This window comes from Anas acuta, chromosome 30 (genome assembly GCF_963932015.1).
Source record: "Anas acuta chromosome 30, bAnaAcu1.1, whole genome shotgun sequence".
NCBI lineage: Eukaryota > Metazoa > Chordata > Aves > Anseriformes > Anatidae > Anas > Anas acuta.
This window is the reverse complement of record NC_089008.1, coordinates 185,387-212,360: the sequence shown is the minus strand read 5'-3', so window position 1 is coordinate 212,360 and position 26,974 is coordinate 185,387. Positions and strand designations below refer to the sequence as shown.

Below are 26,974 nucleotides of genomic sequence, written 5' to 3'. Positions count from 1 at the left end.
CATGGAGTGGGGCAGTGGGGCCTGGGGAGGTCAGAGGGGCATTGAGTGGGCAGTGGGGAGCAATGGGAAGGCAAGGAGGCAGGGAGGGGGGCAATGGGGGAGAAGAGGGGCAGGGAGTTGGAAATGCGGGCCGGGGGGGCAATGAGCTTGGGGGCAGCAGCTGGGGACTGCGGGTGGCGGGTTTATTGGGGATATTGTCCCCTTCCCTGGCAGTAGAAGGGGACAGGGGACAAATCGGGGGCAGAGGGAAATCCCCAGCTCCTCTTGCAGCATGGGGCCATGCCGGGCTCTGTCCCCACCACAGGGACAGGGACGGGGCTGAGCTCTCGCCACCTGGCCCGGCTGCCCACCGGCTATTTCGGTGCCCCCGCAGCTGTTGGTACCTCCGCCCCCGGCCACCCCCGCAGCCTGGCTACCACGGTCCCTCCCACGCACTGGGGACCTGGCCAGCAAAGGCCACTGCCTGTCCCTGTCCTCTGCATCCTCTGCATGCCGCCGGGGCCGGAGACGTGCTGGTGGGGCTGGAAGCCGTGGGGCTGGCACCGGCCCCTGGGGATGGTTCCTGGCAGGGCAGGAGGGCAATTCAGGGGGCCAGCCCCAAAACCACTGCTCCAGGGCAGGGGGAACAACCCCAGAAGCAGCCTCTGCTCCCCATACTGGGGACAGAGAGGGCAGGGTGAGTGATGGGGTTATGTGACCTTCTCCCGTCCGGCCACGTGCCAAGCGGGTCCTGTTAATGTGCTGTCAAGTATTAATTACCTCCCAGCGGGCCGGGGTCAGGGCAGCCGTAAGCAGCTGGGATGGGGGGAAAGAGCAGGTGGGGAGGGAGAGGGAGAAACAACAGCCCCCAGGGCAGGGGGCTCGGGGAGAGGCAGGGATATGGTCGTGGGAACTGGGGAGTGGGATATGGATGAGGATGTGGGAAATGGGGAGGAGGGAGCAGGCCACGGGAAATCGGGAAGAGGGAGGGATAATGGACATGGGGAAAGGGGGAGAAAGAGGGCTGTGGGTGTGGGAAAAGAGGGAAAGGGAGCGGTATGGACAGGGGAGAAGGGGGAAAGGGTATGGATATGGGAAAAGAGGGAGAGGAAGGGACATGGGAACAGGGGGATAGGGGAGATATGGACATGGGAAAAAAGGGGGAGAGGGAGGGATACAGCTTGGGAACTGGGGCAGGAGGAAGGAGGCAGGCACATCCCAGGGGCACAGGGAAGGAGCAGCTTCGGGGGTGCATCTGTGGGGTGGGCTTGGTATTGGGGCGCTGAGCAGGTGCAGGGATGAGCCCAGCCTCACACCCTCTGTTCCCCCCACCCGGTGCCAGAGTGCCACCCCCTCCATGCACAGAGCAGCACCCAGGGGCCCCTGGTATCTCCTGTGGGGCAAAGCCTGACTGGTGCCTGCTCCTCCTGCCCCTACGGGTGCTGGGTGCTCTGCGTCTCGGCACTGCTTCCTTGGCAGGGCAACGCGCACGCACACATGCACACGTGTGTGTGTGTGTGTGTGCCACCAGCAGGGATCTGCCAGCCCCAGCTCAAAATAGACCCCGGGAGTGCTCCTGCAGAGGGGCCCAGATGTGAGTCTGGGTGGTGGGACACGGGGCCACTTGTGGGCAGGGAGGGGATGCCAGGGATGGTGGCAGAGGGGGCTCCGTGCGGGGACGGTGTCAGGCTGGGGTCAGTGCCCCCCATCTTTGGGCCATCAGCTGGGGCTGATCCCTGCACACACCCCAAAACCTGTCCCCGCACTGTCCTGCCCCACACCTGGGGGGTCTGGTGCCCACTGCTTGCTCCCACAGCTCCATAGGACCAGTGGGGGCAAACCTCCATGGGAATAGGGGCAAACCTCAAGGGGCAGTGTGGTGAGACACTGGGGAGGGGGCACAGAAGGGGCCAGACATGGAAGTGGGGAAACTGAGGCAGAGGAGGGACGAACATGCAGCAAGTGTTGGCCAGGCTGGGGCTGTGGCTTTGTGGGGTGGTAGCAGTGGCCAGGGAGCTGCTGCAAGCAGGGGACAGGGGAGTGGCAGTGTGGGGGGTGCTGCTGGAGGTGTCCTGTGGGGGGGTCAGTGGTTTGGGGACATCGAGGAGCTGTGACGTTCATGCTGCCATTAGCAATGCACTGGTACAGAGTGCTCCATGCCATGTGTCTGTCCATCCCTGCACCGTCCGTCCGTCCAAGCAGGGTGCCTGTCCCACACACCACACTTTGTCCAGCCGCCCCTGCAAGCTGTCCTCTGCTCTGTCCATCCATCCATCCATCCCACACAGCTCCCTGTCCATCTGTCCCCCCCACACTCTGCTCCTTCTTTCGGCTGTCCCTTCCCGCAGGTCTGCCCACCCACCCACACACCCAGACCTGTCTGTTCCCCCCGTGCCATGCCCCACGTCTGTCTGTCTGTCCATGCCCTCGGTGCTCTCTCCACCTGGCCATGCACCATGCTCCACGTGCCCCTGCCTGCTGTGCTCCATCCTGCCTGTCCCCACCTGGACTGCCCCGTCTGTCTTTTCCTTTCCATACTCCCTTCTGTCCGTCAGTCCCCCCGTGCCTCTCTCCATCCTGTCCGTCTGTCCCCACGCAATGCCCCGTCCGTCCTGCCCCTGCCTATGTTTGGAGGTCGGCACGCGTTGCGCCTGACACATGTTCCCAGCCCAAGCGGGAGAGATTAGCGCGGGCCGGCGCTGCCCTGGGTCCAGCGGCGTCGGAGAGCGCAGGAAAATCTGAGTCACGGCTCCGGGCTCCGGGGCGGCTGCGGGGCCGGTGGCACTGCGCTGTGCCCCAGGGACAGCGCAGAGACACCGGTGAGCCTCACGCCGCTCAGGCCGTCCCTGTGCAACCCCAGCAGACGCTGGCTTTCGCTCTGCGGCTTTCTTGCATGGCTCAGCCCCCTTGGCGGGGGGACAGGGAGGGGGGAACAGGGCTGTTGTTCCTGCCCCGTGCACCCCGGGGGTGGCTGTGACCCCCCTGTGGCTGTGCCGGTGCAGGGGGCTGCAGCCAGCGGGATGGGAGAAGGGTCCGGGTCCTGCTTCACAGCTGAGGATGGAGGAGAGAAGGGCAGGGAGTGGGCAAAGGGCAGAGCCAGCACTCACCCCTTGCTGTGGGGGGATGTGGGGTGGGATGTGGGGCTGTCCGTGGGGGCAGAGCAAGCTGGTTGGGCTGCGTTGGGCTAACTGGTTTGGGCTGGGCTGGACTAGGCTAGAATGAGTTGGACTGGGCTAGGCTGCATTGGACTGGGCTGGGCTGGAATGAGCAGGACTGGGATGGACTGAAGAGGACTGGACCTCGCGCTTCACTAGACTGAGCTGAGCTAGACTGGACTGGACTGGGCAGCAGTGGGCTGGACTGGGCTAACTGGGTTGGACTGGGTTAGACTGGGTTGGACTGGGCAGCATTGGGCTGGGAGAGCTGAATGGGACTGAAGAGGGCTGTACTGGTGTGGGCTGCGCTCAGCTGGACTAAGCTGGGCTGGACTGGGCAGCACCAGCTGGGTGTCCCCAGGCTTCCCCTGTGTGCGATGGGGGGGGGACATCACACTAGCGTGGGGTGCTTTGGCTCTGCAGGGCCCATGGAGGAGTCAGAGGAGGACGGGGAGGACAACGAGGTGTTCCTGGAGCAGCTGATGGTGCAGACGGGCCAGGCCGTGCCACGGCAGGAGCTGGAGGAGCAGTACACCGTGCTGGAGGAGCTGGGCAGCGGCACCTACGGCCGTGTGGTGCTCACCGAGCCCCGGGATGGTGGTGAGGAGCTTTGGGGGGGTCCCTGTCCTGATTCACCCTGTGGCCACTTCACCCCTAGCATCCCTCCGAGCTGCTGACCCTCTCCCCGCTTCTCAGGCTCACCGGTGGTCCTCAAGCTGATGCTGAAGGAGAACACGGAGTGGAGGGCGTTCCTGCGGGAGTACTGCATCGCCCTGTGCCTCTCTGGCCATGCTGCCTGCATCCGTGCTCTGCCTGTTGCCTTCGAGAGCGCCACGCACTTTGCCTTCGGGCAGGAGCTCGCTCCTGCTGGGGACCTGTGCACCCTCCTCACCCCAGGGGTGCGTGAAGTTCAGGGACTCTGACAAAGATTGGGGGGCTGCTGGGGGGCTGCTGGGGAGAGAATAGGGAGGAGAAGGTACTGGGGTGGCTTGGGTAGGGGGTGCAGGGAGGGGGCAGGAACCCTCACCCTAACCCTCACCCTCACCCTCACCCTCACCCTCACCCTCACCCTCACCCTCACCCTACCCCTACCCCTACCCCTACCCCTACCCCTACCCCTACCCCTACCCCAACCAACCTCTTGTTGTGAATTGGGACACACTTGGCAGCACGGGGATGTGTCTGGGGGCTGCTATGGGGTGAAGCCCATGCTGGTGGCACCAGTCAGGGTGCTGGGGGCTGCAGCACGCCCTGTGGCAGGTGGTGACAGTGCTGACGTTCTTGCAGGAGGGCCTGGCGGAGGTGCTGGTGAAACGCTGTGCCTCCCAGCTGGCGGAGGCTCTGGATTTCATGCACAGCCGGGCCCTGGTCCACCGGGACGTCAAGCTGGACAATGTGCTGCTCTTCGACCGTGAGTGCCGGCGGGTGAAGCTGGGCGACTTCGGGCTCACCCGTCTGCAGGGCTCTGCCGTTCGTGCCATGTCCAGCACCCTGCCCTATTCCCCACCAGAGCTCTGCCTGCTCCAGGGCTCGGACACGCTGGAGCTGGACTCCAGCCTCGATGTCTGGGCCTTTGCCGTCCTGCTCTTCTGCCTCTGCACTGGCTGCTTCCCCTGGGCTGTGGCTGCCAGCCCTGACCCCCAGTTTGAGGACTTCAGTGCCTGGCAGAGCGGTGCGGAGGGGCGGGAGGCGCCTCCATCCTGGCAGGGCTTTGCTTATGGGGCACAGGAGATGTTCCGTCGCCTGCTGAGGCTGGACCCTGACCGCCGGAGCCCAGCCATCGAGGTGCAGAAATACCTGTCCCTGCCGTGGCTGACAGCACAGGACACTGGGGCTCGGCTGGATGGTGGCGACAGGCAGGAGGCAGCAGCAGGCAGCCCCCAGGCCCCCATTACCCAGGGCTGTGCCCCAGCCAGTGGCTCAGGAGGGAGTGTGAGGGATGCTGCAGGTGCTGGGGAGCAGGGTGATGGCAGCTGCAGTAGCGGGGAGGGTGTACCCACACCACCCGCAGGTACCCTCGCCCTGTGCCACTAGTCAGCATCTCCATCAGCCGCGGGGACAGGCAGCAAGGGGGGTTCTGAGGTCTGGGCCAGGGTCTTCTTGTGGGCTGGGGTGAAAACTTGGTCCACACGCGGCGCCCTGGGTGTAAGGGTCAGAGGCAGCAAGCAGTGCTAGAAAAGTGCTGCAGGCAAGGGAAGGAGAAGAAATGCTCGGGGCAGCATTTTTGGCGGGGAGGAGGAGGGGGGTCAGGGATGCCAGTCCCATCTCAGCATCTCGCCTGCTGCTAATGAACATCACTCATGATGACAAAATGCCTGATTAACACATGTGCTAGGGTGGCAAGGAGAAGCCAAGGGAAAAGCAGCCAAAGGTTGACAGAGAAGTGGGAAGAGAGCAATCAGTCAGAAATCATTAAGGCTGGTGCAAGGCCTTGGTAGGAGCAGCTGCAAAAACAGCTCAGTAACAGCAGGGGAACCCAGAAATGGGTCCAACCTCCCCTACTCACACGTGTGTGTGAGGAGGCTGTCATCCCTGCTGTAATTAGTTAAGATGCCAAGCAGTCTCCTTGGGGTTAATGAGCCGAAGAACCAAGCATGAGCCCTCCAGGCACACAGCTGGGCTGGGAGGAGCCGCAGGGCGAATTTAGTGCTTGACGGAAACCTGATCAACGTGGGATTCAGCTCCCTCTGAGCTATACAAGGCTCTGCCACAGGCAGGATAATCTGCACCACGAGGACTGGGTAATACAAAAGTCTGAAGAGAGCAGAGCGAATGAGCTGGGATGGTGCTGGATGTGGAGGAGGTGGGGTGGGGGTCAGGAGAATGGGCATCAGCAGCTCGAAGGGTGGCAGATGTCAGCAGAGGGGTTCCAGAGGTGAAGCCACTGTGGTCTGGGCTGTTTGCACCAAAGTGGAGCCCACCTGGTGTGAGCCCAGTGCGTGTCAGCTGGACAAAAAAAACCTGCTCCCTCCAGGCTCACCCTGCTCTGCCCAGGGAGCCCAGAGGGGTGCTGAATGCTGCCACTGGCATGCCAGCCCTTCCCATCTCTCGTGGGAGCCCACCAGAAAGCTGGGGAGGGATTTATCAGGTTGTGTAGAGATAGGACAGGGGGTAACAGCTTTAAAATAAAAGGTGGTAGATTTAGATTAGATCTTAGGAAACAATTCTTCATGATGACAGTGGTCCAGGTCATGCAGAGAAGCTGGGGATGCCCCATCCCTGGAAGTGCTCAAGGTCAGGTTGGATGGGGCTTTGGGCAACCTGGTCTTGTGGGAGGTGTCCTGGGCACCTGGAAAGAGATGGTCTTTAAGGTGCCTCCCAGCCCAAACCATTGTTTGGTTCTGTGATCTCCTGCCAAGTGAGAGGAGTCCCGCTGCACAGGGGAAGGAGAGGTGAAAATCAGCTGAGATGCTGAAAGTTAATAAAATTCTCTGTTGTTCTGCCTTTTTATAACCGTGTTTTCCCACAAGCCCTGAATCTCCTCTGGGTGCCATGCTTGCAGAGCGAGGTATTGGAAGGGTATTGGACTCACAAGACAAGGAAAAGCAGACCCTTGTCTGATCAGAGCTGGAAAAGAAACCTCCCCCTGCCCCTGAAGTGCCCCTGCACAATAGAAATAAGGTCCTAAGGCAGGAGAAAGGAGACTCGGGGAGAAATAGTAAACACCTCAGAAAGACCAACACACAGGATGGGCTCAGTCTCTCCCAACTGCATCCAAACCAGTGCCACAAAGAAGGCACGAAGGGTGTTAAGTCATTGGAGACTCGTCTACAAGAGGCACCAAGGCTCCCATTTGCCGTCCAGACTATCTCTCCACAGAGAATTTCTGCCTGCCTGGGGTCCAGATTCATGATATTAGGGCTAACAATTCTCTTGGGTCCGAAAGACCACCACACCTTCCTACACTTTCAAGTAGCAAGGCGATGCTCTAGCAAGGACATTCTGAAATATATAAAAGGATCTTATGTCCCTTGGAAAAATATTGAAGGGATGGGGAGTACAAGTAGTGTTCTCCTTTGGCCTCCCAGTTGGTGACTGGAACCCAGGAAGAAGGAGACAAATGGGACAAGTGAATGCTTGGCTGAGAGGCTGGTGCCAAGCCCAAGGGTTTGGGTTCTGTGACACTGGGTGCATTTTTGAGGGGCCAGGTGTGATGATGCTGGATGGGGCACAGCTATCCAGGTGGGGCAAGAGTGTTGTGGGCAGTAAGGTAGCTGGGCTGAGAGCTTGTGAGTAAGAGTCATGGACCACACCAATAAAGGACACCTTGTGGTCGGGGTCTGCTCCAGGCTGCCTGACCAAGGGCAGCCTGTGGATGAGGCCTTCTTGCTTCAGCTACAAGAAGCACCATGCTCACACGCTGTCATCCTGATGGGGGATTCCAGCACCCAGTGTCTGCTGGAAAAGGAGCTGAGCAGAGCTGGCAGCTCCTTAAGGATGTTTCCCTCAGAGCACAAGGACTTAGAGCACATCCGCCTGGGTAAGAAAGCACCCAAGACTATGGGGCTCGATGACTTGCTTCCCAGTGTCCTGAGGGAACTGGCTGATGGAGTTGTCACCAACCTGGACTTCTGCAAGGTCTTTGACATGGTCCCACATGACATCCTGATCTCCACATTGGAGAGAAATGGATTAGACACTAGGAATAAATTCTTCACTCAGAGGGTAGTAAGGCACTGGCACAGGTTGCCTGGAGAAGCTGTGGATGCCCCATCCCTGGAGGTGTTCAGGACCAGGTTAGATGAGGCCCTGAGCAACCTGATCTACTGGGTGGCATCTCTGCCTATGGGATGATTTTTAAGGTTCCTTCCAACTCGAGTCATTCTATATTTTATGGTTTCACCCTCTCTGGCATCACCACTCCTCCCAATGCCCCACACGTGCACTTTTTGGCATCTCTCCTTGGGGCAGGCAGATCCTGAGCAAAGCTCAAACCCCTTAGGGATTTGGGCCCCAGCCCTCTGCGGGAGCTGGACAGGCTGGAGGGACGAAGGGAATGGGAAAGGCACAGGGAATGTGGATGTGGTGCCTGGCAGCTGGGACTCATGCCGAGAGCCTGACACTGGCAGCTGAAATGTGTACAGATGCTTTTCAATTATAGCTGTCTCTCCTAAATCCCAGCCTGGGGACTGTGGACCTGGACACAGCAATGCTGGGCTGGATGGTGGTGATCCCTGCAGCCAGGAGTGGAAAACACCCTCATTCCAGAAGAACCACCTTGGTCCTGTGTTTCGGCTTCATCAAACTGCTGATGAAGCTGAAATTGAGCTGCATTGAGGTGGGATTTTCACTGCTGTAACTCTTAGCACCCAAATTGTGGTGAGGTGCCCATGAGGTGCTCTGAAGCTGAGGGGGTAGGGTGGGATCCTAGGGTCACCAAATTCCTCCAGAGCAGCCTGGCTTTCATGGCGCTGAAGCCTCCCCAGGCTCACCACAGCAACATTCAGTGGACAACACATTGGGTGATATTTGCAACAAGCAATGCACAAAAGCATTGTGCAAAAAATCTTGCACTAACGCCTTGCATCAGTTATGAAGTGGAGCAGCTGTACCTGTAAGTGGTAAAAGCAGTGGCTGCATCTATGGTGACAGGATGGGAGAAACCTCCTGGTCCACTAATCTCAGCTCTAGGGTACCAGGAATGAGAAAACTTGCTGGGTCTCAAAGTCCATGGGATTTTTATTAACAGTTCTGTCTCCAGCCCTGCTGTCACAGTGACAGGGCTGTGGAGGATATGCTTCAAAACACAGGGTCAGTGGCTGCCAGAAGAGTTCACCATGATATGGAAAAACAATGTGCTTTGGATATGGATGTGTTCTGGATTTGTACACCAATATGCACAACTTTTTACAGCTGGGTGTATTCAGCAGACACACTAGCAGCAAAACCTGAGAGCCCCATTTAGATGTAACCCTCAAGGGCCACCTATGCCATCATGGGTTACAGTATGTCCTGCAGGAAACTCTCCCATTTATATCAGACACGGGATTACTCCTAATTGCTCTTTCAGGATGGATTTAATAGCGGGAAAAGAAAGAAAGGAATAAAATTACAGGATGCACCAGCACTGGTGGAGAGATGCAGCTAGCAGGCTCTAGAGGGTCTCAGGGGTTCATCCAGGGAGTGCATTACCTATAATTCGTGGGTGCTTGAGGATAGAAAACATTGCACCATCTGCTTTGGTCTGAAGCTGGTGCAGCATATATTCTTGAGAATATTAGTGGGTTACCGCAAAATCCTAAAGTTATGCTAAGGATCTGGTAGTTCAGTTCTTTAGGATTGTTTTATGGGAAACTACTATTTTCTGCATTGAACTCGATAATACTTTGACAAGGTTGTTGTTGGTTTTCAGATTCTGAAAAGCTCCCTCAAACTCAGCTGTGAGCCCAACCTGTATTAAAAGCAAAGCACCTTCTTGTCATCAGTGACAATCATGAGTGGATTATTTTTTAAATTTCAATATTTATTAAATGTTTATTATACCTTTGGTTTAATATGATTTTTAAATTATTCGTGGGGAAATTGGATGAAGGCAGTGTCCTTTCACTTTGACTCTGTCTGCATCCTACAGACTCCTTCAAGAATCATGATGTTCCAAAAGGTGGGAAGGGTCCCTGGTGTTTGGTTTTGGGGGGTTGGACTTGATAATCTTTAATGTCCCTTCCAAACACAACTTTTCTTGGATTCTACAGTGTGCCTTCCCTTGTGCTTCCTTCCACTGATGATTCTTGCAAACAAACAGTCTTCTGGATGAGGCTCTGAGCTCTTGCAAAAAGGCTGTGTGTTCCTATCCCTGTGAGACTAGAATTACACAACAAATCACAGAATGGTTTGGGTTGAAGGGCCCTTAAAGATCATCTCATTACAACCCCCCTTCCATGGGCAGGGACACCTTCTTCTAGACCAGGTTGCTCAAAGCCCCATCCAACCTTGCCTTGAACACTTCCAGGGATGGTACATCCATAGCTTCTCTGGGCAACCTGTTCCAGTGCCTCACCACCTTCACAGGAAAAAAAAAAAAAAAAAAAAAAAAAAAAACCACTCTTAAAATCTAATCTAAATCTATCCTCTTCTAGTTTAAAGCCATTCCTCTTTGTCCTATCACTACACTAGTGCCTAAAGGGAGCCTACAGGAAGGCTGGGGAGGGACTTTTTGTCCCTCCCCAGCCTTCCTGTAGGCTCCCTTTAGGCACTGGAAGGCTGCTCTAAGGTCTCCCCAGAGCCTTCTCTTCTCCAGGCTGAACAACCCCAACTCTCTCAGCCTGTCTTCACGGGAGAGCTGCTCTAGCCCCTCGATTAATCTCTGTGGGTCTCCTCTGGACTTATTCTAATAGGCTCAGGTGGCCAAGAAGGCCAACAGCATCCTGGCTTGTATAAGAAGCAGTGTGGCCAGCAGGGCTAGGGAAGTGATTGTCCCCCTGTACTCGGCTCTGGTGAGGCTGCACCTCGAGTACTGTGTTCAGTTTTGGGCCCCTCGCTACAAGAAGGACATCGAGGTGCTTGAGCGGGTCCAGAGAAGGGCGACGAAGCTGGTGAGGGGCCTGGAGAACAAGTCCTACGAGGAGCGGCTGAGGGAGCTGGGCTTGTTCATCCTGGAGAAAAGGAGGCTCAGGGGCGACCTTATTGCTCTCTATAAGTACATTTAAGGAGGCTGTAGCGAAGTGGGGGTTGGTCTATTCTCCCACGTGCCTGGTGACAGGACGAGGGGTAATGGGCTAAAGTTGCGCCAGGAGTGTTTTAGGTTGGATATTAGGAAGAACTTCTTTACCGAAAGGGTTGTTAGGCATTGGAATGGGCTGCCCAGGGAAGTGGTGGAGTCACCATCCCTGGAGGTCTTTAAAAGATGTTTAGATATTGAACTTAGCGATATGGTTTAGTGGAGGACTTGGATTCGATGATCTTGAGGTCTCCTCCAACCTAGACAATTCTGTGATTCTGTGATTCTGTAATAGGTCCATGCCCTTCTGGTGTTGGGAGCCCCAGAACTGAACACAGTGCTCCAGGTGGGGTCTCACAAGATCTGAGCAGAGGTACAGAATCCCCTCCCTCACCCTGCTGGCCATACTTCTTTTGATGCAGCTTAGGATATGGTTGGATTTCTGGGCTACAACCTCACATTCCCAGCTCATGTTGAGCTTGTCATCCAACGCCCCCAGGTCTTCTCCTCATGGCTGCTTTCAAGCCATTCTCTGCCTGTAGTTGTGCTTGGGATTTACTTGAAACAGGTGCAGGACCTTGCACTTGGTTACAAGTTTTTGTACTTGCACTTGTTCACAGTCCCAGGCTTTTCAGCTTGTTCAAGCAAGGCAAGAAGACTTGGTAAGAGGTTTGCTGAAAGACAGATAATCCTTGGAGCTACACAAAGGCTTTTTGTAAGTAGTGATATCGTTTCCTTGGAGTCACGTTGAATGTTTCTTTTTGCAGTGTCCACAGAAGAAGGTCTCATCATACCAAGTAAAGCTTGCTTTATTTATTTATTTATTTATCTATTTATTCAGATCCATTTGAACTGTTTCCACTGGATTTGTTTGAGCAGCCCTATTCTGACTGAGCTAGGATCTGTGCAGCTCGTGTTTGGTGGTGGTGTCTGCTTTCAGAAAGTCTGAACTTTCATAGAACTTTAAAATATTTTAATGACCCCAATATTACCAGAAGCCACAAAGGAGCCATTCTACTCTCTCTTCAAATTACTGTCTTCTTCCTTTTTCTTCAGACTCCAGGCTATGAGAGCACATGAAAAATAGCTGACAAATTTCCCCCGGAAATCAGGGAATCTTCTTTCCCTGAAGAAGAAAAGAAACCAAAAGTATGGGCTGAAGTAACCATTTTTGGTAACAAAATTTCTGATTTCTGGTAGAGGTCTGTACCTTTTCTCCGTTTTCATTGCTGGTGGATGCTTAGAGCCTGGATTACAATGAGAGGCCTGGAATAACAGGCTGCACCTTCTGTGCCCCTTTTTACCCCTTTCTGGTAAATGTTGAGGGGCTTATTTTAGAGCAAGGCCCTAGGAGGACTCAGCACCACCAATTGCAGTTGATAGCATAGAGGTACATTTTGCCCTTGCATTCTCTTCAGTAGAATATAACTCTTCTATTTTATCAGTTTCATTGTGCAGAAATGAGTAAAAATATAGGGGTTTGTTTAAGAGCTTTGCGAATAACAAATTCTGCCTTATATTGTGGGAGACTGAGTGTTGCTGTATCTGTTGGACAGTGTCATAATTTGTTGAGAAAAGTAATGCAGTGAACAACGGTACAAAGGTTGCCAAGCTGTGCTGAAACTTAATTTCTTTTCTCTTTAAAGTTGGGAAGTCTGAGTTCTCTTTCTCAGTTCCTTATGAACATCACATTTACAGAATTTTGTAATGGTTTGGGGTGGAAGAGACCTTAAAGATAGTAGTTCCAGTGCCCTGCCATGGGAAGGGACACTTCCCACTACACCAGGTTGCTCAAAGCTCCATCCATCCTGAACTTAAACACTTCCAGGGATGGGGCATCCACAGTGGAACAACTGGGCAACCTGTTCCCATGTCTCATCACGTACATCTTTTTTTTTTTTCTTTATATTTCATCTAAATCTACCCTCTTAAGTTTAAAACCATGGCCCCTTGTCCTATCACTACATCCTCTGACAAAGAGTCCCTCCTCAGCTTTCTTGTAGCCCCCTTTGGGTACTGGAAGGCTGTTCTAAGGTCTTCTGAGAGCCTTCTCTTCTCCAGGCTGAACAACCCCAGCTCCCTCAGCCTGTCTTCATATGAGAGGTGCTTCCTTGATCGTCTTCATGGCCCTCCTCTGGACCCGATCCAACACATCCATGTCCTTCCTATGCTGGGGACCCCAGGGCTGGATGCAGTGCTCCAGAAGGGTCTCATGAAAGTGGAACAGAGGGTGAAAACCACTTTCCTCAACCTGCTGCTGGGTTCCTTTTGATACAGTCCAGGAAACAATTGGCTTTCTGGGCTGCAAGCACACTCTGCTGGCTTGTGGTTGAGTATTTCACCCACCGACACCCAAAAGGCCTCCACAGGGCTGCTCTCAGTCCATTCATCTCCCAGTCTGCATAATGTGTTAGAGTTGAATGCACAGCGGTGGCAAACTTTGGTATGCAAAACTGGCAACAATATCCGATACTCTGTTCACCAAAAGGTTACTTTACATAAGCTAAGGACTGAGGAAAGTATGGCAATACCAGATTTATCATAGAATCATAGAATATCCTGAGTTGGAAGGGACCCTTAAGGATCATCGAGTCCAACTCTTGACACCGCACAGGTCTACCCAAAAGTTCAGACCATGTGACTAAGTGCACAGTCCAATCTCTTCTTAAATTCGGTCAGGCTCGGTGCAGTGACCACTTCCCTGGGGAGCCTGTTCCAGTGTGCAACCACTCTCTCTGTGAAGAACCCCCTCCTGATGTCAAGCCTAAACTTCCCCTGCTTCAGCTTAACCCCATTCCCGCGGGTCCTGTCGCTAGTGTTAATGGAGAAAAGGTCTCCTGCCTCTCGACACCCCCTTACGAGGAAGTTGTAGACTGCGATGAGGTCTCCCCTCAGCCTCCTCTTCTCCAGGCTGAACAGGCCCAGTGCCCTCAGCCGTTCCTCGGACGTCTTCCCCTCCAGGCCTTTCACCATCTTCGTAGCCCTCCTCTGGACACTCTCCAACAGTTTCATGTCCTTTTTATACTGTGGTGCCCAGAACTGCACACAGTACTCGAGGTGAGGCCGCACCAGCGCAGAGTAGAGAGGGACAATCACCTCCCTTGACCTACTAGCGATGCCGTGCTTGATGCACCCCAGGACACGGTTGGCCCTCCTGGCTGCCAGGGCACACTGCCGGCTCATATTCAACTTGTTGTCTACCACGACCCCCAGATCCCTCTCTTCTAGGCTGCTCTCCAGCGTCTCATCGCCCAGTCTGTACGTGCAGCCAGGGTTTCCCCGTCCCAGGTGCAGGACCCGGCACTTGCTCTTATTGAACTTCATGCGGTTGGTGATCGCCCAGCTCTCCAACCTATCCAGATCCCTCTGCAAGGCCTTTCCACCCTCAACAGAGTCCACAACTCCTCCAAGTTTGGTGTCATCGGCAAACTTGCTCAAAATACCTTCTATTCTTACATCCAGATCGTTTATAAAAATATTGAAAAGTACCGGCCCTAAAATGGAGCCTTGAGGGACCCCACTGGTGACCGCCCGCCAGCCTGACGCAGCGCCATTCACCATAACCCTTTGGGCCCTGCCCGTTAGCCAATTGCTCACCCATCGTATGATGTTTTTATTTAGCTGTATGGTGGACATTTTGTCCAGTAGGATCCTATGGGAAACCGTGTCAAAAGCCTTGCTGAAGTCCAAAAAAATCACATCAGCTGGTTTCCCTTGGTCCACCGTACGGGTGATCTTATCATAAAAGGAAATGAGGTTAGTTAGGCAGGACCTACCCTTCACAAACCCATGCTGGCTGGGACCAATGACTGCTTTGTCCCCCAGGTGCGCCTCAATACGTTCGAGAACCATCTTCTCCATGATTTTACCAGGCACTGACGTGAGACTGACAGGCCTGTAATTGCTAGGGTCTTCTTTCTGACCCTTCTTGAAAATCGGCACAACATTTGCCAGCTTCCAGTCTACCGGGACCTCTCCAGACTCCCAGGATCGTTGAAAAATAATTGAGAGAGATTTCCAACAAGACGTGTCTCCAAGGCGATCACAGTTAAACCTCAGAGAGCTTATACTGTGTTCTTCTGCAGCTGGTCAAGCTGCACCACAGCTTGAGCACCACATCTTGAGCAGGCCAACACGCAATAAACCTTGGGTCACCAGTCATGCACACAGTCATGAGTCTTCTTGTTTTGGGGTCAACCACCAGATTGCATTTATTTTTACAAAGCTATCGAGTGGTTGGGCAGTTATATCAAAACCCAAAATACATGTCCTCTAAAACCTCAGTACCCCTAACACATGTAACTCCTTTTTAATTATAAGGGATGAGTAACTACTGGATTTTTTGTAGTTCTTCAGTGAGGGCTGCTTTTCCTCTACCTTTCCATCTGATTACCAAGAAGATTACTTCCTGACTGTGTCCCTGGTTCTTCTCCTCCAGGAGCCCTCCCTATGTCAAGGGACTGCAGGTGTGTAGTAACCTTATCCACAGCCTGGTTCACAAGTTTGCAATGAGGCCACCTCTGAAGACATCCATCCGTAGCCTGCTCAACAGTGACCTCCTCTGGTAATTTTAATGTTTTCAGCTATTTAGCCAATTCAGCGTGAAGCCATACAGGAGCACTGTACAGGGGTGAGAGTTGACAGTGAAGTGGATTCAGATATCTCCCTGTGATAAATTAGTGGGGGTTTGTTCATTGTCTTTGAGGAACTTGGAGAATCTGCTGAGGAGATAAGGTTGTACAATTTAATGGCCTTGATAAAGGGGGAGGATTAAGCAAGCAGATACCAGGAGGGGGTGTTGGGTAAACATCCTTGAGTGAAACCAGACTCCGTGAAATTCCTTACCACAAGACATCCTTTTTGCCGCTTCACTTCCCCCACCTGAACACGAAGCAGAGGAACAACGACCCCCCTCTCAACAATAGACTGCGCAGCCTCAGCCAGTTCAACAAGTCCTGATAAGCTGGAATTCAACTGCTATAAAACAGCAACCCTGGAAAGGGAAGTTGCGTGCTGTTGCGGAGCGGAGACTCCCCAGCCGCCCAGCGCTGTTTTGCTTGTGTCTGCTTACTTGATTAATAAAATAATTTCAATAGACCAGTAAATTGTGTGGTCTAATTTATAACATCCCTGGGTCACCTCCATGGCTTTCTTAAATCACCCAGTGTCACCCCCATCCCCTGACACAGATCCAACAGGAGTACATGGAGATAATGAAGGAAACATGTCCAGCTGCAGCAAAACAGAAGTTGGCAGCTCATTTAGGTGACTTGGAGGCAGGCATTTATTTCATTTTCCATCACCTTTTACACTCAGCAGTGACTGAAGGTGCTCCCTAGTTTCCTCATTTTATTCCCCCCTTTTGCACAGAGACAAGCTGGCTCTTTTCCAATCCAAGTACTCCACGTGTTTTTATATTTTTGTGATGCATAGTGGTACATCTGCTAGCAGGTGTTGGAGGCCCTCTTGGAAAGCAATGCCTTTGAAGCCCACCTTAATGGCTAAGACTAATAAGTTTATCACTCCCTCTGTTCCTTTTACTGTTGGAGAGAGGTGTCCTGGCTCACAAGCCATTCCCCAGGGCTTTGGTTTGGTGGAAGGGGGCTGTCAGACACTGCAGATACTGGTCTCTCCAACTCAGCTACAATAGCAGCCAGGTCATTTGCAGGCTGGCAGGTGAAATCCACAGCCCCCCACACTGCAGGCAAGCCCAGAGAAAACAGCCAAAGAGTGGAAGACGAACAGAGCAGAAGAGCAGATGTTGTTGAATTGCCACATCAAGTTGCAGTCCTGCTATGGGTGAGGAGATCTAGGACTGCACCAAAAAGTGGCAGCCACCCCAAGAGCTTGCACTGAGACACCCCAAGCAGGAGGCAGGAGGTCAGAGCAGAGTTTTGGCAGGAGGAAGGCGCTGAAGCACTTCACCATCTCTCCGACCCTCTCACTCAGGAAGGTGGTGGGGAATCAGCTCGATCTGGGCTGCAACTGTCTAATTCCTGTGATGGGATGACAATGAACCAACAGCATTACGAGAAGGGATGTTGTTCTGGTTGCCAATACTGAAATCTTTGTCCCAAGCACACAGCATGACACCCTGAACGCCAAAGGATTAAAAAAGACATGTAGGAAGCTGTAGCTCAAGGAACCTTTAGTCAAATGGAGGAAAGCAAAGTAAAACCTCAACGCCACCTGATGTATTAACTGGAGCCGCTGCTAAATTTCGGCAGCTTTTGTGATCCTCTAGAGACCCCTACTGTCCAAAATACGGAACTTCTGCAGTGATCAGCCCGGATCTGTGCGTGGCCGGGACTCAAACCTAAAGCCAAGCAGGTGCTGAATCTCAGCACAAAGCCTCTTGACTAAGCCTTTCCTAGGGAGGAACAGGAGGGGAGAGCCAAACATATGATTTTTCCTTTAATCGTCAGCCACAAAATACTTTCTTGTCCTGTTCCTTTCATATGCAGGGGAGCTGTTGGGTGTCAGCTGCTGGATGGGGATGACATCAGGTGATTTAAGTCATGATGGGATGGACAGAGAGCATGAAGGAGGTGATCCCGCGGAGGTATCTGTAGCCATAGCTGTAACACTGCTGGCTCTGCTTGTCTCGCACCGGCACAGTCGGTATGGGGACAAGGACCCAAGGCTGCTAGGCAGGGCTGGGGAGTAATACCAGAAGCCCAGGGCCCTGGCTGTTAAAATTTCTTAAATGAAAAGCAAATGGAGTAGCAATAAATATAAAAGGCTAGAAATGTAAATCCTTCTATAAGTGCAGGGTTATATCTCCTTGAAGGGAAAAAACATGCTCAAAAGGCAGTAGGTTTTTCCACTCATACCCACAGCATATGGTTTTTACTCACTAGCCACTTCTAAAGCCAGCAGGGCATGGGTATTCCTTTGCAATTCTTTCCCCTCCTACACCCAAAGCTGGAAGAGGACTGAAAGCTGCCCAAACACAGTCCCAGGAGGGCACGCATTAGTCAGATGACTTCCACAATACTCTGCTTAGACATCTTGTCCTCAATCTTTAGTTTTCCTGCCCTAAAAGTAACAGTCTTTCCTATGCTGAACAACCAGACTTCAACTAGCCTGACAGCGGACAGAAGTTTTCATTCTTAAACTGAAAAAGTATCTTGCCACTCATCTAACATAAAAATCTCACACAGTGAATTGCAACAGCATCCCCAGACAGTAATCTGTCCAGACAATGTAGTACCTCTGCTCAGCATTAACTCTGAAAGTAACAGTTTTCAAATATAAGCATCTCTGTTTTGATCGATATCACATACGCAGAACCATTTGCAGAAGATCCTCACTCATAATCACAGAATCACAGCATTGTAGGGGTTGGAAGGGACCTCAAGAGATCATCAAGTCCAACCCCAAAATAATCCTGATTCTGCTTTTTCCCATCTCAGGCAGCTCACTGTTCATGCCAGTGGTCTTACCCAAACCTCTGTGTTTACTTGTGAACAAATTTCTGCAAGCACAAGAGCACCTGGGGTGGGTCTCTCTGTCAACGGACTGTCTTCTGAGTGGAGCAACTCTGACTCCAGGAGCCAGAGCCCATGGCTCACCCCAAGCTCCAACTGCAGGCCCTACACACCGCAGCTGAGCCTGAGTGCTGACTACGGAGCCCAGAGCCCATGGCTGACCCAGATCTCATCCCCAGACCTGGTCCCAAGATCTGGTGTCTAGATCTGGTCCCCTTACATCATCCCTTGGTGCACTGGAAAAGGTACTTGACCAGATAAACTGTAAGGAGCAGACTCTTTTCTTCAGCATAGCTTTACACAAAATGTCCAGGAGGATTTGAGAGCTTTTTGATAATATCTTGATGGCATGGGAAACTGAGGAACCAATAAGATGAGGTGCCCTGCAGGGCATCATATTATAAACCAAGATCATAGAATCATAGAATAGAATATCCTGAGTTGGAAGGGACCCTTAAGGATCATCAAGTCCAACTCTTGACACCGCACAGGTCTACCCAAAAGTTCAGACCATGTGACTAAGTGCACAGTCCAATCTCTTCTTAAATTCAGACAGGCTCGGTGCAGTGACCACTTCCCTGGAGAGCCTGTTCCAGTGTGCAACCACTCTCTCTGTGAAGAACCCCCTCCTGATGTCAAGCCTAAACTTCCCCTGCCTCAGCTTAACCCCGTTCCCGCGGGTCCTGTCGCTGGTGTTAATGGAGAAAAGGTCTCCTGCCTCTCGACACCCCCTTACGAGGAAGTTGTAGACTGATGAGGTGGTTAAGATGAGGTGGTTATGGGTGTAAAATCCAGGGATGAGAAGGTAGAGTTGAGGCTGCTGAGAGAGAGGAACAAGGCAAAGCAGAGGCCTTGAGGTGAGCAGACTTGGGCCTGCTGGTGGACATTCTTGGAGGAATTCCATGGGATGTGGTCCTGCAGAGAGCAGTGATACAAGGAGCAGTTATTGCTTAAGGATCTCATCTTTGAACCCAAGTGCAGTCCACCCAGACACAAATGAAGTCAAGAAAAGGTGGCAGGAGCCTGTCACGGATGAGAAAGGAGCTCCTAACTAAAACCAGGTAGGAGAAGGAAGCAGTTAAATCGTTGCATCTGGGTGCCTTCCATTATCATTGATGCTGAAAGAGATTCAGTGATTCTACGTGGGAGATTCCCATTGGAATTTATCTGCTCAGCAAATGTGAGAGGATCTTGGGCCCTGGTCCTGGCTCTACACAGGTTCCAAGACCAGATGCTGCAAGATTCCACATTGCATGGATGTCTGTATAGGTATATATTTTCCTGCAAAATACCCTAGCATACAAACAACCCAACATTCATTTACTCTGGTTCTGGTTCTGCATAATGGGTAAAGTTGACTAATTGCCACCATGCTTGAAACTCTTTTTCAAATTCTGAAGCATTATCCCAAATCAATTTTCGAATTTCAGTGGGCAAAGTTCCTCCTTCTCCCTGTGAGGAATGTGTTAACAATTCGTGTCCATAAAGAACAATTCTGTTTGAATCCTGTCTGCCTCTGGGCCCTGCACTGGCAATTTAATTCTTGAACCACAGATGCAGTGTGTCCCAGTCTCCCCCTCATTCTAGGCAATTTATCACGTCTTCAGAAAACACTCCTTAAATTTATGAACCTGTTTGCTTTTGTTATTCCGGACTTCTATTTCTAACAGTTACAGCCTTTTTTCCTGTCTTCTTCGAGATTAACTTAACACTGCTATAGATGTGTCTGTGAATGGCTGGGGAAGAATGTTTTAATTACTCGTGAAGCGTCAAATAAGAAAGCTGTTTGTGTTTGATGTCTGGGAGTTTCAGAACAGCTGATAACAACTAGTGACAGTTATGGGATACTATGTGGATCTTTGGTATCTGGCCAGGGGGGCCAAGAGATTAAGAGGAAGAAAAAAGAAGCCGAAGGACGGTTGGGAGACAAGACCTGCAGAGAGTGTGCAGAGAGTGTTCCATAAACTTGGAATAGTGCCGAGTGAGTACAAAGGGTGAGAGGAAGACTACGAGCCTTCAGCATGAAAAAACCCCTGGAGACCCCCAGAGGAGACTGATGCGCATGCTGCAGTAGGAGGAACTGGACCCCGGAAGCTAATTATAATAATCTATTTTTTTTAGAAGTAGTAATGAATATGTATTAGTCTAGGTGCATAAAAATCAGCTGCTTGATGTAACTGGTGTGCGTTCTGGTGGAGCGGAGACTCCCGGTGCACCCAGCGCTGTTTGCTTACCTCTATTCCTTTATATTCTTTTAATAAATCCTATTTTTTTTTATTTAATCCTAATTTGAATCCTGAGCCATTTATAACATCCCTCTCTAATAATAGCTGCTGCTACAGATTGTATCCATAACTGCGCTTGGATACAGCTCAAGGCAAGGGAGGTATTGCCTTGGGCTTTTCCAAGGGCATTTACAATTAATTGATGATCATTTTCCTCAATTTTTTCCCAATGGGGCAAAACATCTGATAGAAGCCATTGATTTGCTCCTAAAGCCAATAAGGATGATTTTATTGGTTGTTCCAATTTCCTTAGGTCATCTGTAGTAGCAGTTATTCTACTCATTAAGACCTCAGCATCAATGCTATTTAATATACCTAATCCTGTCCCTAATAACCCAGTTGCATCCCGTGGCACGCGCTGAGATTGTTTTAGAGAATGTCCATGTAACCATGCTAACCAGACGGTGTAGGCAGTTCTCAGAAAGGTGGTAATGTGCAGCGCTAGCTCTACCCTTTTTAAGGATCAAGTAGGGTTAAAGAGAATTTGTTGTTGAATTATGTAAGGGCCTGTATTGAAGATGGAAGGAGTTAGACCAATGGGAGGCTGAGTCGGTTCGTTTTCAAATATCTGCAGGGGCAGAGGCTTCTTATCCTTTGACCATGAATTCAAATAGTAATTCTGTGCCTCTGTAACCCCAAAGACAGTACACAATTATAGGTTTGGTGAAAGTAAAGTTGTTTCAGTTATTTTGGAAATTGTCTTATTTTCAGTCAGCCAATTATAAGTGGATCGGCAACCAATTTGTATTGTCTGTCCAGACATGGCTTGAAGTTCAGCCATTCTTAGAGAATTGTTCCAACTCCATTCATCTTTTGAAAATATTTTGTTTCCATGTAGAACTAAAGTAGAGAGATTTAGGTCCTTTCTGTTTTGAGATGTTCCAGTGACTGTGCTATACTGTGACAATACATGGTTAAATGCCATGGTGAAACACCTCAGCTTCATGCACAGCCACAGTAGCTAAGTTTCCTTTAAGGTCTGTAATTGCATCAAGGTCAGGGTAAAGCATAACATCATTAATCCAAACTGTTGATTCGTCATCTTCCAGCTGTCCCTATACAGTTAGCTCAGGGTTCCTGTGAACACAAAAGAAAATAAAATATGCTCGGTTGTATTCAACCGGCAGGGTTAGAAAGAGGGTGAAACAGCAATCTTTGATTCTCCATGCATAGAAATATTTGGGAGTAGTTAGCACTATTGCTACTGTTGGAAACACAGAGGGCTTTCACTATCTCTGCCATGTTTGGAACTGCGGCAGTCAAAGGTGTAGTGTTAGCGTTCAGCTGTCTGTAATCCACTGTAAAATGCCATTGCCTGGTTGGTTTCTTTACCGGCCACACTGGTGAATTGTAAGGTGAATGGGTCCTTTTAATAATGTCTCTTTTTTCCAATTCTGTTACCACCCTGTCAATCCCCATAAGTGCTGCTGCTGACAACAGATATTGCCGATCATTACTGATTTTAGCAGGGGATGAGGGTATGGATGTTTGTAACAGGCTCAGTCTCATTGTGCCTGAATCCCTTTGATGTGTCGCGAAACTCCACACAGTTCCATCAGGGAGTTTCCACATACAACCATGCGGTATGTCAAATCCTAAAATATTAGTGTATGCAGCACCAACTAATACTTCTACCCTGGTTAATTTTTGTTCCTCTGGCAACCAGAGTGAAATTTTTGCAGTGGGGCATTGTTTTTCCACACCACTGATTCCTGTGAATTTAACCCTGTGTTGACCAGGTGTTATGCTCAGGGTTTGTGCTGTCTCGTGTGTAATTACTGACATTTGGGTCCTGGTATCAATAAGAAAATTTACCAATATTTTTGGGGGTTCAACAGGAATGGCGATGATAGGGTCAGAGTGTTCATTAGAGACCCATTGAATTGCTAATACCTGCCGAGCAGGGTGGCTCATTGCCCTCCCCAGGGATAAGAGTTTTTTTTTGCCGACACCAAAACTCACCTCATTCCCTATTAGGTTTCAACCTCTCTTTGAATTTGGGATATCTGGGATTTTTAGTGTGGATTTGGCGGACTCGCCGAGAGTGGTCTTGGGATTTAATACTGGATGAATTAATCCAGCCCATTCGGTGTCCGTACTTATCTATGTCTTTTACCAATTCACTCCAGGTGGGAATAGGGGAGTTAGGATTTTGCCTACAACCACTATCATCATCCCTACAAGCAGCTAGTATGTGATCTTGGGTGTTTGCTACAAACATCTTAAGACAATCAGGGAGTCCATGGATGAGAGGGGTTAACCGAATTGGATCAATAGGAGCTAACATCGGGGATTTCCTAAATTCATCTCTTTCATATATCGCCTGAATGCAGGCTGCTTTCTGTACTGCTACAGCCAGGTCAGCTCCTGGTGTGGTGGTTAAAAATACTCCAGGTCTCCAAAAGCCTCCTACCTCTTCCTCACTCAACATCATTCGATCTCCTCCTTTAAGAGAAACTCGACACACATACTCAACTTCTGATTCCCCTGACCGCCTTGAGAACTTCTCCTGTATTTTAACCAACTCTGCTGGTGGCAACGGAATCGTTCGCACAGTAGTGCGGATTTCATCATTATCATCAACAGTAGTCTCAGTCTTAAACAAAGGTCTCAAGGAAATGGATTGGGGTTCAGAATCAGAAATCTCTTCAACACCATCATCGCTGTCAGACCAGAAATCACTGTCCCAGCTTTCAGGTTCTGCATTATGCAGCACTCCACGAATCTACTTGACCGGAGCACAAGGCTGTACTTTATTTAACAGATGACTAACCCTCTCCAGCAATTGTTTAAGATGATTATTCTCATGCACAAGTTTATCATTTTCATCCAAAAGTTTATCCACTCTGATTCCTAATGTTTTTCCCGTTTCCCTTTCAAAGGCCAATGATGGCTTCCGCACCTCAATCTCTGATTTCAAAGCTGTATGTTCCGCATCAGAGAACAGTTTGGGAGCAGGAGTTTTCTTAGCTTCTTGCTGAGCACAAGACAAACAGGTTCCTAACACAGCACAAATCGCACTTTTACCCTTTCTTTGACCAACCTTTCGTGAAGCCTGACATTGCTCAATGCGCTCTACCACTTTCTCCTCATCTTTCCAAAACTTTTGGGAAAACTCCTTCCCTGACTGGGAAGGGGCACATTTGTATTTTTGAAGAAGTTTATCCATAGCAATCCTGCTGACTACTCCAATTTTACTGTCGTGTTAAAGGGGTGTAGCTGATTAACCATTACGGGCCCGGTCAGATTCAGAGTACTGAACCAGTTGGACATTCACCAAAAACACATTAACCATCTGGGGGTCCAGTCAGACATTCACCAAAAACACATTAACTGTCTGGGGGTCCGTTCAGACATTCACCACAAATGCATTAACCGTCTGGGGGTCTGGTTGGATTCAGAACACTGAACTATCACGGATAACCACCCTCACCCTAGTTGCACTTAATGAGAGCTATCACAATGCAATCAAGTATGGTTTATTACAGCAACAGACAATCAGGTTCTTTTGGATTGCCGGCTTTGTGTTTCATGGATTACTGAGGGCAGATGGAGAGACATCAGTCAAGTCAGGAAGGTGCTCAGGTGAGAGCAGGATGAGAAGCAGGGTGGGTATCTGAGTCCTACATGGAAACAGGTGTAGACATGGGACAGCACAGGGACAGCATGTGGTGGTTATGATCAAGGTTCTTTTGCAAGGGTGAAAGACCCCAACAGAGGGAACGTCTTTATCTGCTGATCTCTGACTCTTGTCTCTGTCAGTGATGTCTATGAGGAGACATGTTTTCCTTACAACAATAGGATCTCAAGGCTTCCTTATCCCCCTCCAAGAGTCTAGGAGATGTCCACGTGTAGCCTTGTACTTGGCATTGCTCATCCCCACACTGATCTGTCCCAGGAAGAGCCCTAAACCCCACTGGAGGGACAGGATCTCCTTTCCCACAGACTGGGGTCAGGGCCCGACTGTTGGACTTCATGGGGCACATCAAGGTTTCCTCAGTCTCAAGTCCACCTTTACTTGGCCTTTGTCTCCCCATCATCATTGCCTGCACTTTTCTGCTCTAACAAGTTGAGACATGGGGTTAGAAATTAGATAGCAATTGATTTAGAATGAATATGTAGGCAACACTCATTGCTTAATATGTGCTACATTTGCGATGTGCCTGTGCTGTGCTTAGACCTCCAGATAACAGGAGCCCCTGGGACCCCGAGAACCAGATCAAACCAGCCTTATGGTTCAGACTGTGACCAATGGCTCAGAGATAAGGAGGACTGTTCATAAAAGGACAAGATAAAGAATGTCAAACTTGCAAGGCCTCGAGATAACAGGAATCCCTCGGACCCCGAGAAGTGGATCAAACCAGACTGTGACCAAGGGCTCAGAGACCATGTGCAAGGAGACGAGGTGAGAAGTTCAGCCCCAAGAAGACATCTTACTTCATCCTCATGACCCTCAGTGCCCACCATCAGAAGACACTGTGCAAGCGCAGATGGGAGCAGTTTATGGAAATGACTTCTTGGAGCTAATTTTAATACTAAGCAGGGATAGGTTATGCATATGTATAGGCATATTGGGAAAATTCATGCATATGTAACTCTTTACTGCATATAACCAAAGCAAGTTGCCGCGTTAGGGCATGCACGACTTTGGTAGGACTACCCCCCCGCGCTGCCCAGCACTGAATAAACATACCTACTTTACAATCTTACTGACTGTGGAGTCAGTTTTCCATGAATCAAAGTCTATGGGGAGTCTTCGTCAGTAATGTCCCTCAGTGGGACCATTAACACTGTTAGAGGCTTTGGAGTTTGTATCAGGCTTGGACTACTTGAGAAGCTGCTTCAGCCACCCAGGAGCAGCTCCTCTGCAAGGTGCAGCAGGGGTGGGGGCACGGCCTGCAGCTGACATTGGGAGAGGAGAGAAAGGGAAAAGAGGTTTAAGGCACCCTGTGTGTGGGAGGGGAAGGCAGAGGAGAAGTTGCAGGGGGAGAAATTTTCACAGCCACCTCCCCATGGTAAGTCTCTGGGTGCAGGGCAATGCCAAGTTCCTGTGACATTTCTGTCACCCTCCTTGCACAGGTTCATTGCAAGTATCCCTCTCTGCTATGTCATGCTACCCTGTCTTTCTGGACTGGTGGTGACAGCCAACCAATGTCTGTTGGTGACAGCCAACATGGCTTCAATAAGGGCAGATCGTGCCCATCAACCCTGGTGGCAATCTCCAATGGGGTTTACAGCATTGGCGGTACAACATTTGTTGGTACGTAGACAGTGTGATTGAGTGCAGTCTCAGTGAGTGATGACACCAAGCTGGGTGGTGCAGTTGACACATGGCAGGGAAGGGATGCCATCCACAGGGGCCTTGACAGGCTTGAGAGATTTTCCTGTGAGAACCTCATGACATGACACAAGGCCAAGTACAAGGTTCTGCAACTGGGTTGGGGCAATCCCAAGCACAAATGCAGGCTGGGTGGAGAATGGATAGAGAGCAGCTCTGAGGAGAAAGACCTAGGGGATTTGGTGGATGAGAAATTCCACATGTGCTGGCAATGTGTGCTTGCAGCCCAGAAAGCCAAACGTATTCTGGGCAGCATCAAAGGAATTTTGTCCAGCAGGTCAAGGGAAGTGATTTTTTTTTCTCTATGCTGCTCTCGTGAGACCCCACATGGAGTACTGCATTCACCTCTGGGCCGCAAGCTCAGGAAGGGCATAGAAGTATGAGAATGAGTCTAGAAGAGGCCAAAAAGATGATAGGAAGGCCAGGGTATTTTTTCAGTGAAGACAGGCTGAGAAAGCTGGTTCGCTTCAGCCTGGAGAAACCCGATAGTAGCATTCCAGTACCTAAAGGAGGCCTACAGAAAAGCTGGGGAGGGACCTTTTGTCAGGGACTGAAATAGTGAGACAGGAGCCCGAGTGGGCAGCAGCTGGCAGGAGGCGAGGAGAAGCCAGGAAGCACCTCCTAAGGCTGCTCCTGTCAACAGAGACAAGGCCAGGGCTGAGGGAATTGGGAGAGGAGTAGGCTGGAAGGATGGTGGTGAGGTCCCAGGCGCTGTGAGGCCTGGTTGCCCTGCAGGAGATGTGCTGGCCAGCAGGCCTTGTGAGGTCACCCAGCACGTCACAGAGTGCCCCAAGGCAGCAGTGATGGCACTGGAGAGGTGATTGGCAGAGCCCAGCCAGGGGCTGGCTGTGGGTCCCTTCTGCTGCAGCTGCCTGACAGAGCATGGCAGGAGGAGGGCAGGCAGGGCTTGTGGCTGCTGCACTTTCTCTGCACTCCTGCAAAACCTGGAGCCACACCCTGAGATACACTGCTCCAGAGGTAGCCACAGCAGCACTGAGCCAAGGGGGATAACTCAAGTGATCTGGGTTGCTCATGCTGCCCCTAGTGCAGCCCTGTAAGGAGCTGGCCTT

The 26,974-nt window shown here is 50.9% G+C and overlaps 1 protein-coding gene across 1 annotated transcript; it reads left to right on the top strand.

Moving 5' to 3' along the window:
- Positions 1–1,931: 1,931 nt before the first annotated feature.
- LOC137846102 (serine/threonine-protein kinase SBK2-like) lies at positions 1,932–9,551 on the top strand. Its single transcript, XM_068663787.1, has 4 exons — positions 1,932–2,798; positions 3,558–3,734; positions 3,831–4,033; positions 4,422–9,551. Exons 1-4 carry the CDS (start codon positions 2,099–2,101, stop codon positions 5,166–5,168), a joined length of 1,827 nt encoding a protein of 608 aa, XP_068519888.1. The 5' UTR covers positions 1,932–2,098; the 3' UTR covers positions 5,169–9,551.
- The last annotated feature ends 17,423 nt before the right edge of the window (positions 9,552–26,974 follow it).

Excerpts from the sequence above, each read along its gene's own strand:
- LOC137846102 (XM_068663787.1), top strand. The coding sequence starts at position 2,099 with ATGCTGCCATTAGCAATGCACTGGTACAGAGTGCTCCATGCCATGTGT. Across the intron at positions 3,735-3,830 it reads CACCGAGCCCCGGGATGGTG|GCTCACCGGTGGTCCTCAAG; the intron begins GTGAGGAGCTTT and ends CCCGCTTCTCAG. Across the intron at positions 4,034-4,421 it reads GCACCCTCCTCACCCCAGGG|GAGGGCCTGGCGGAGGTGCT; the intron begins GTGCGTGAAGTT and ends ACGTTCTTGCAG.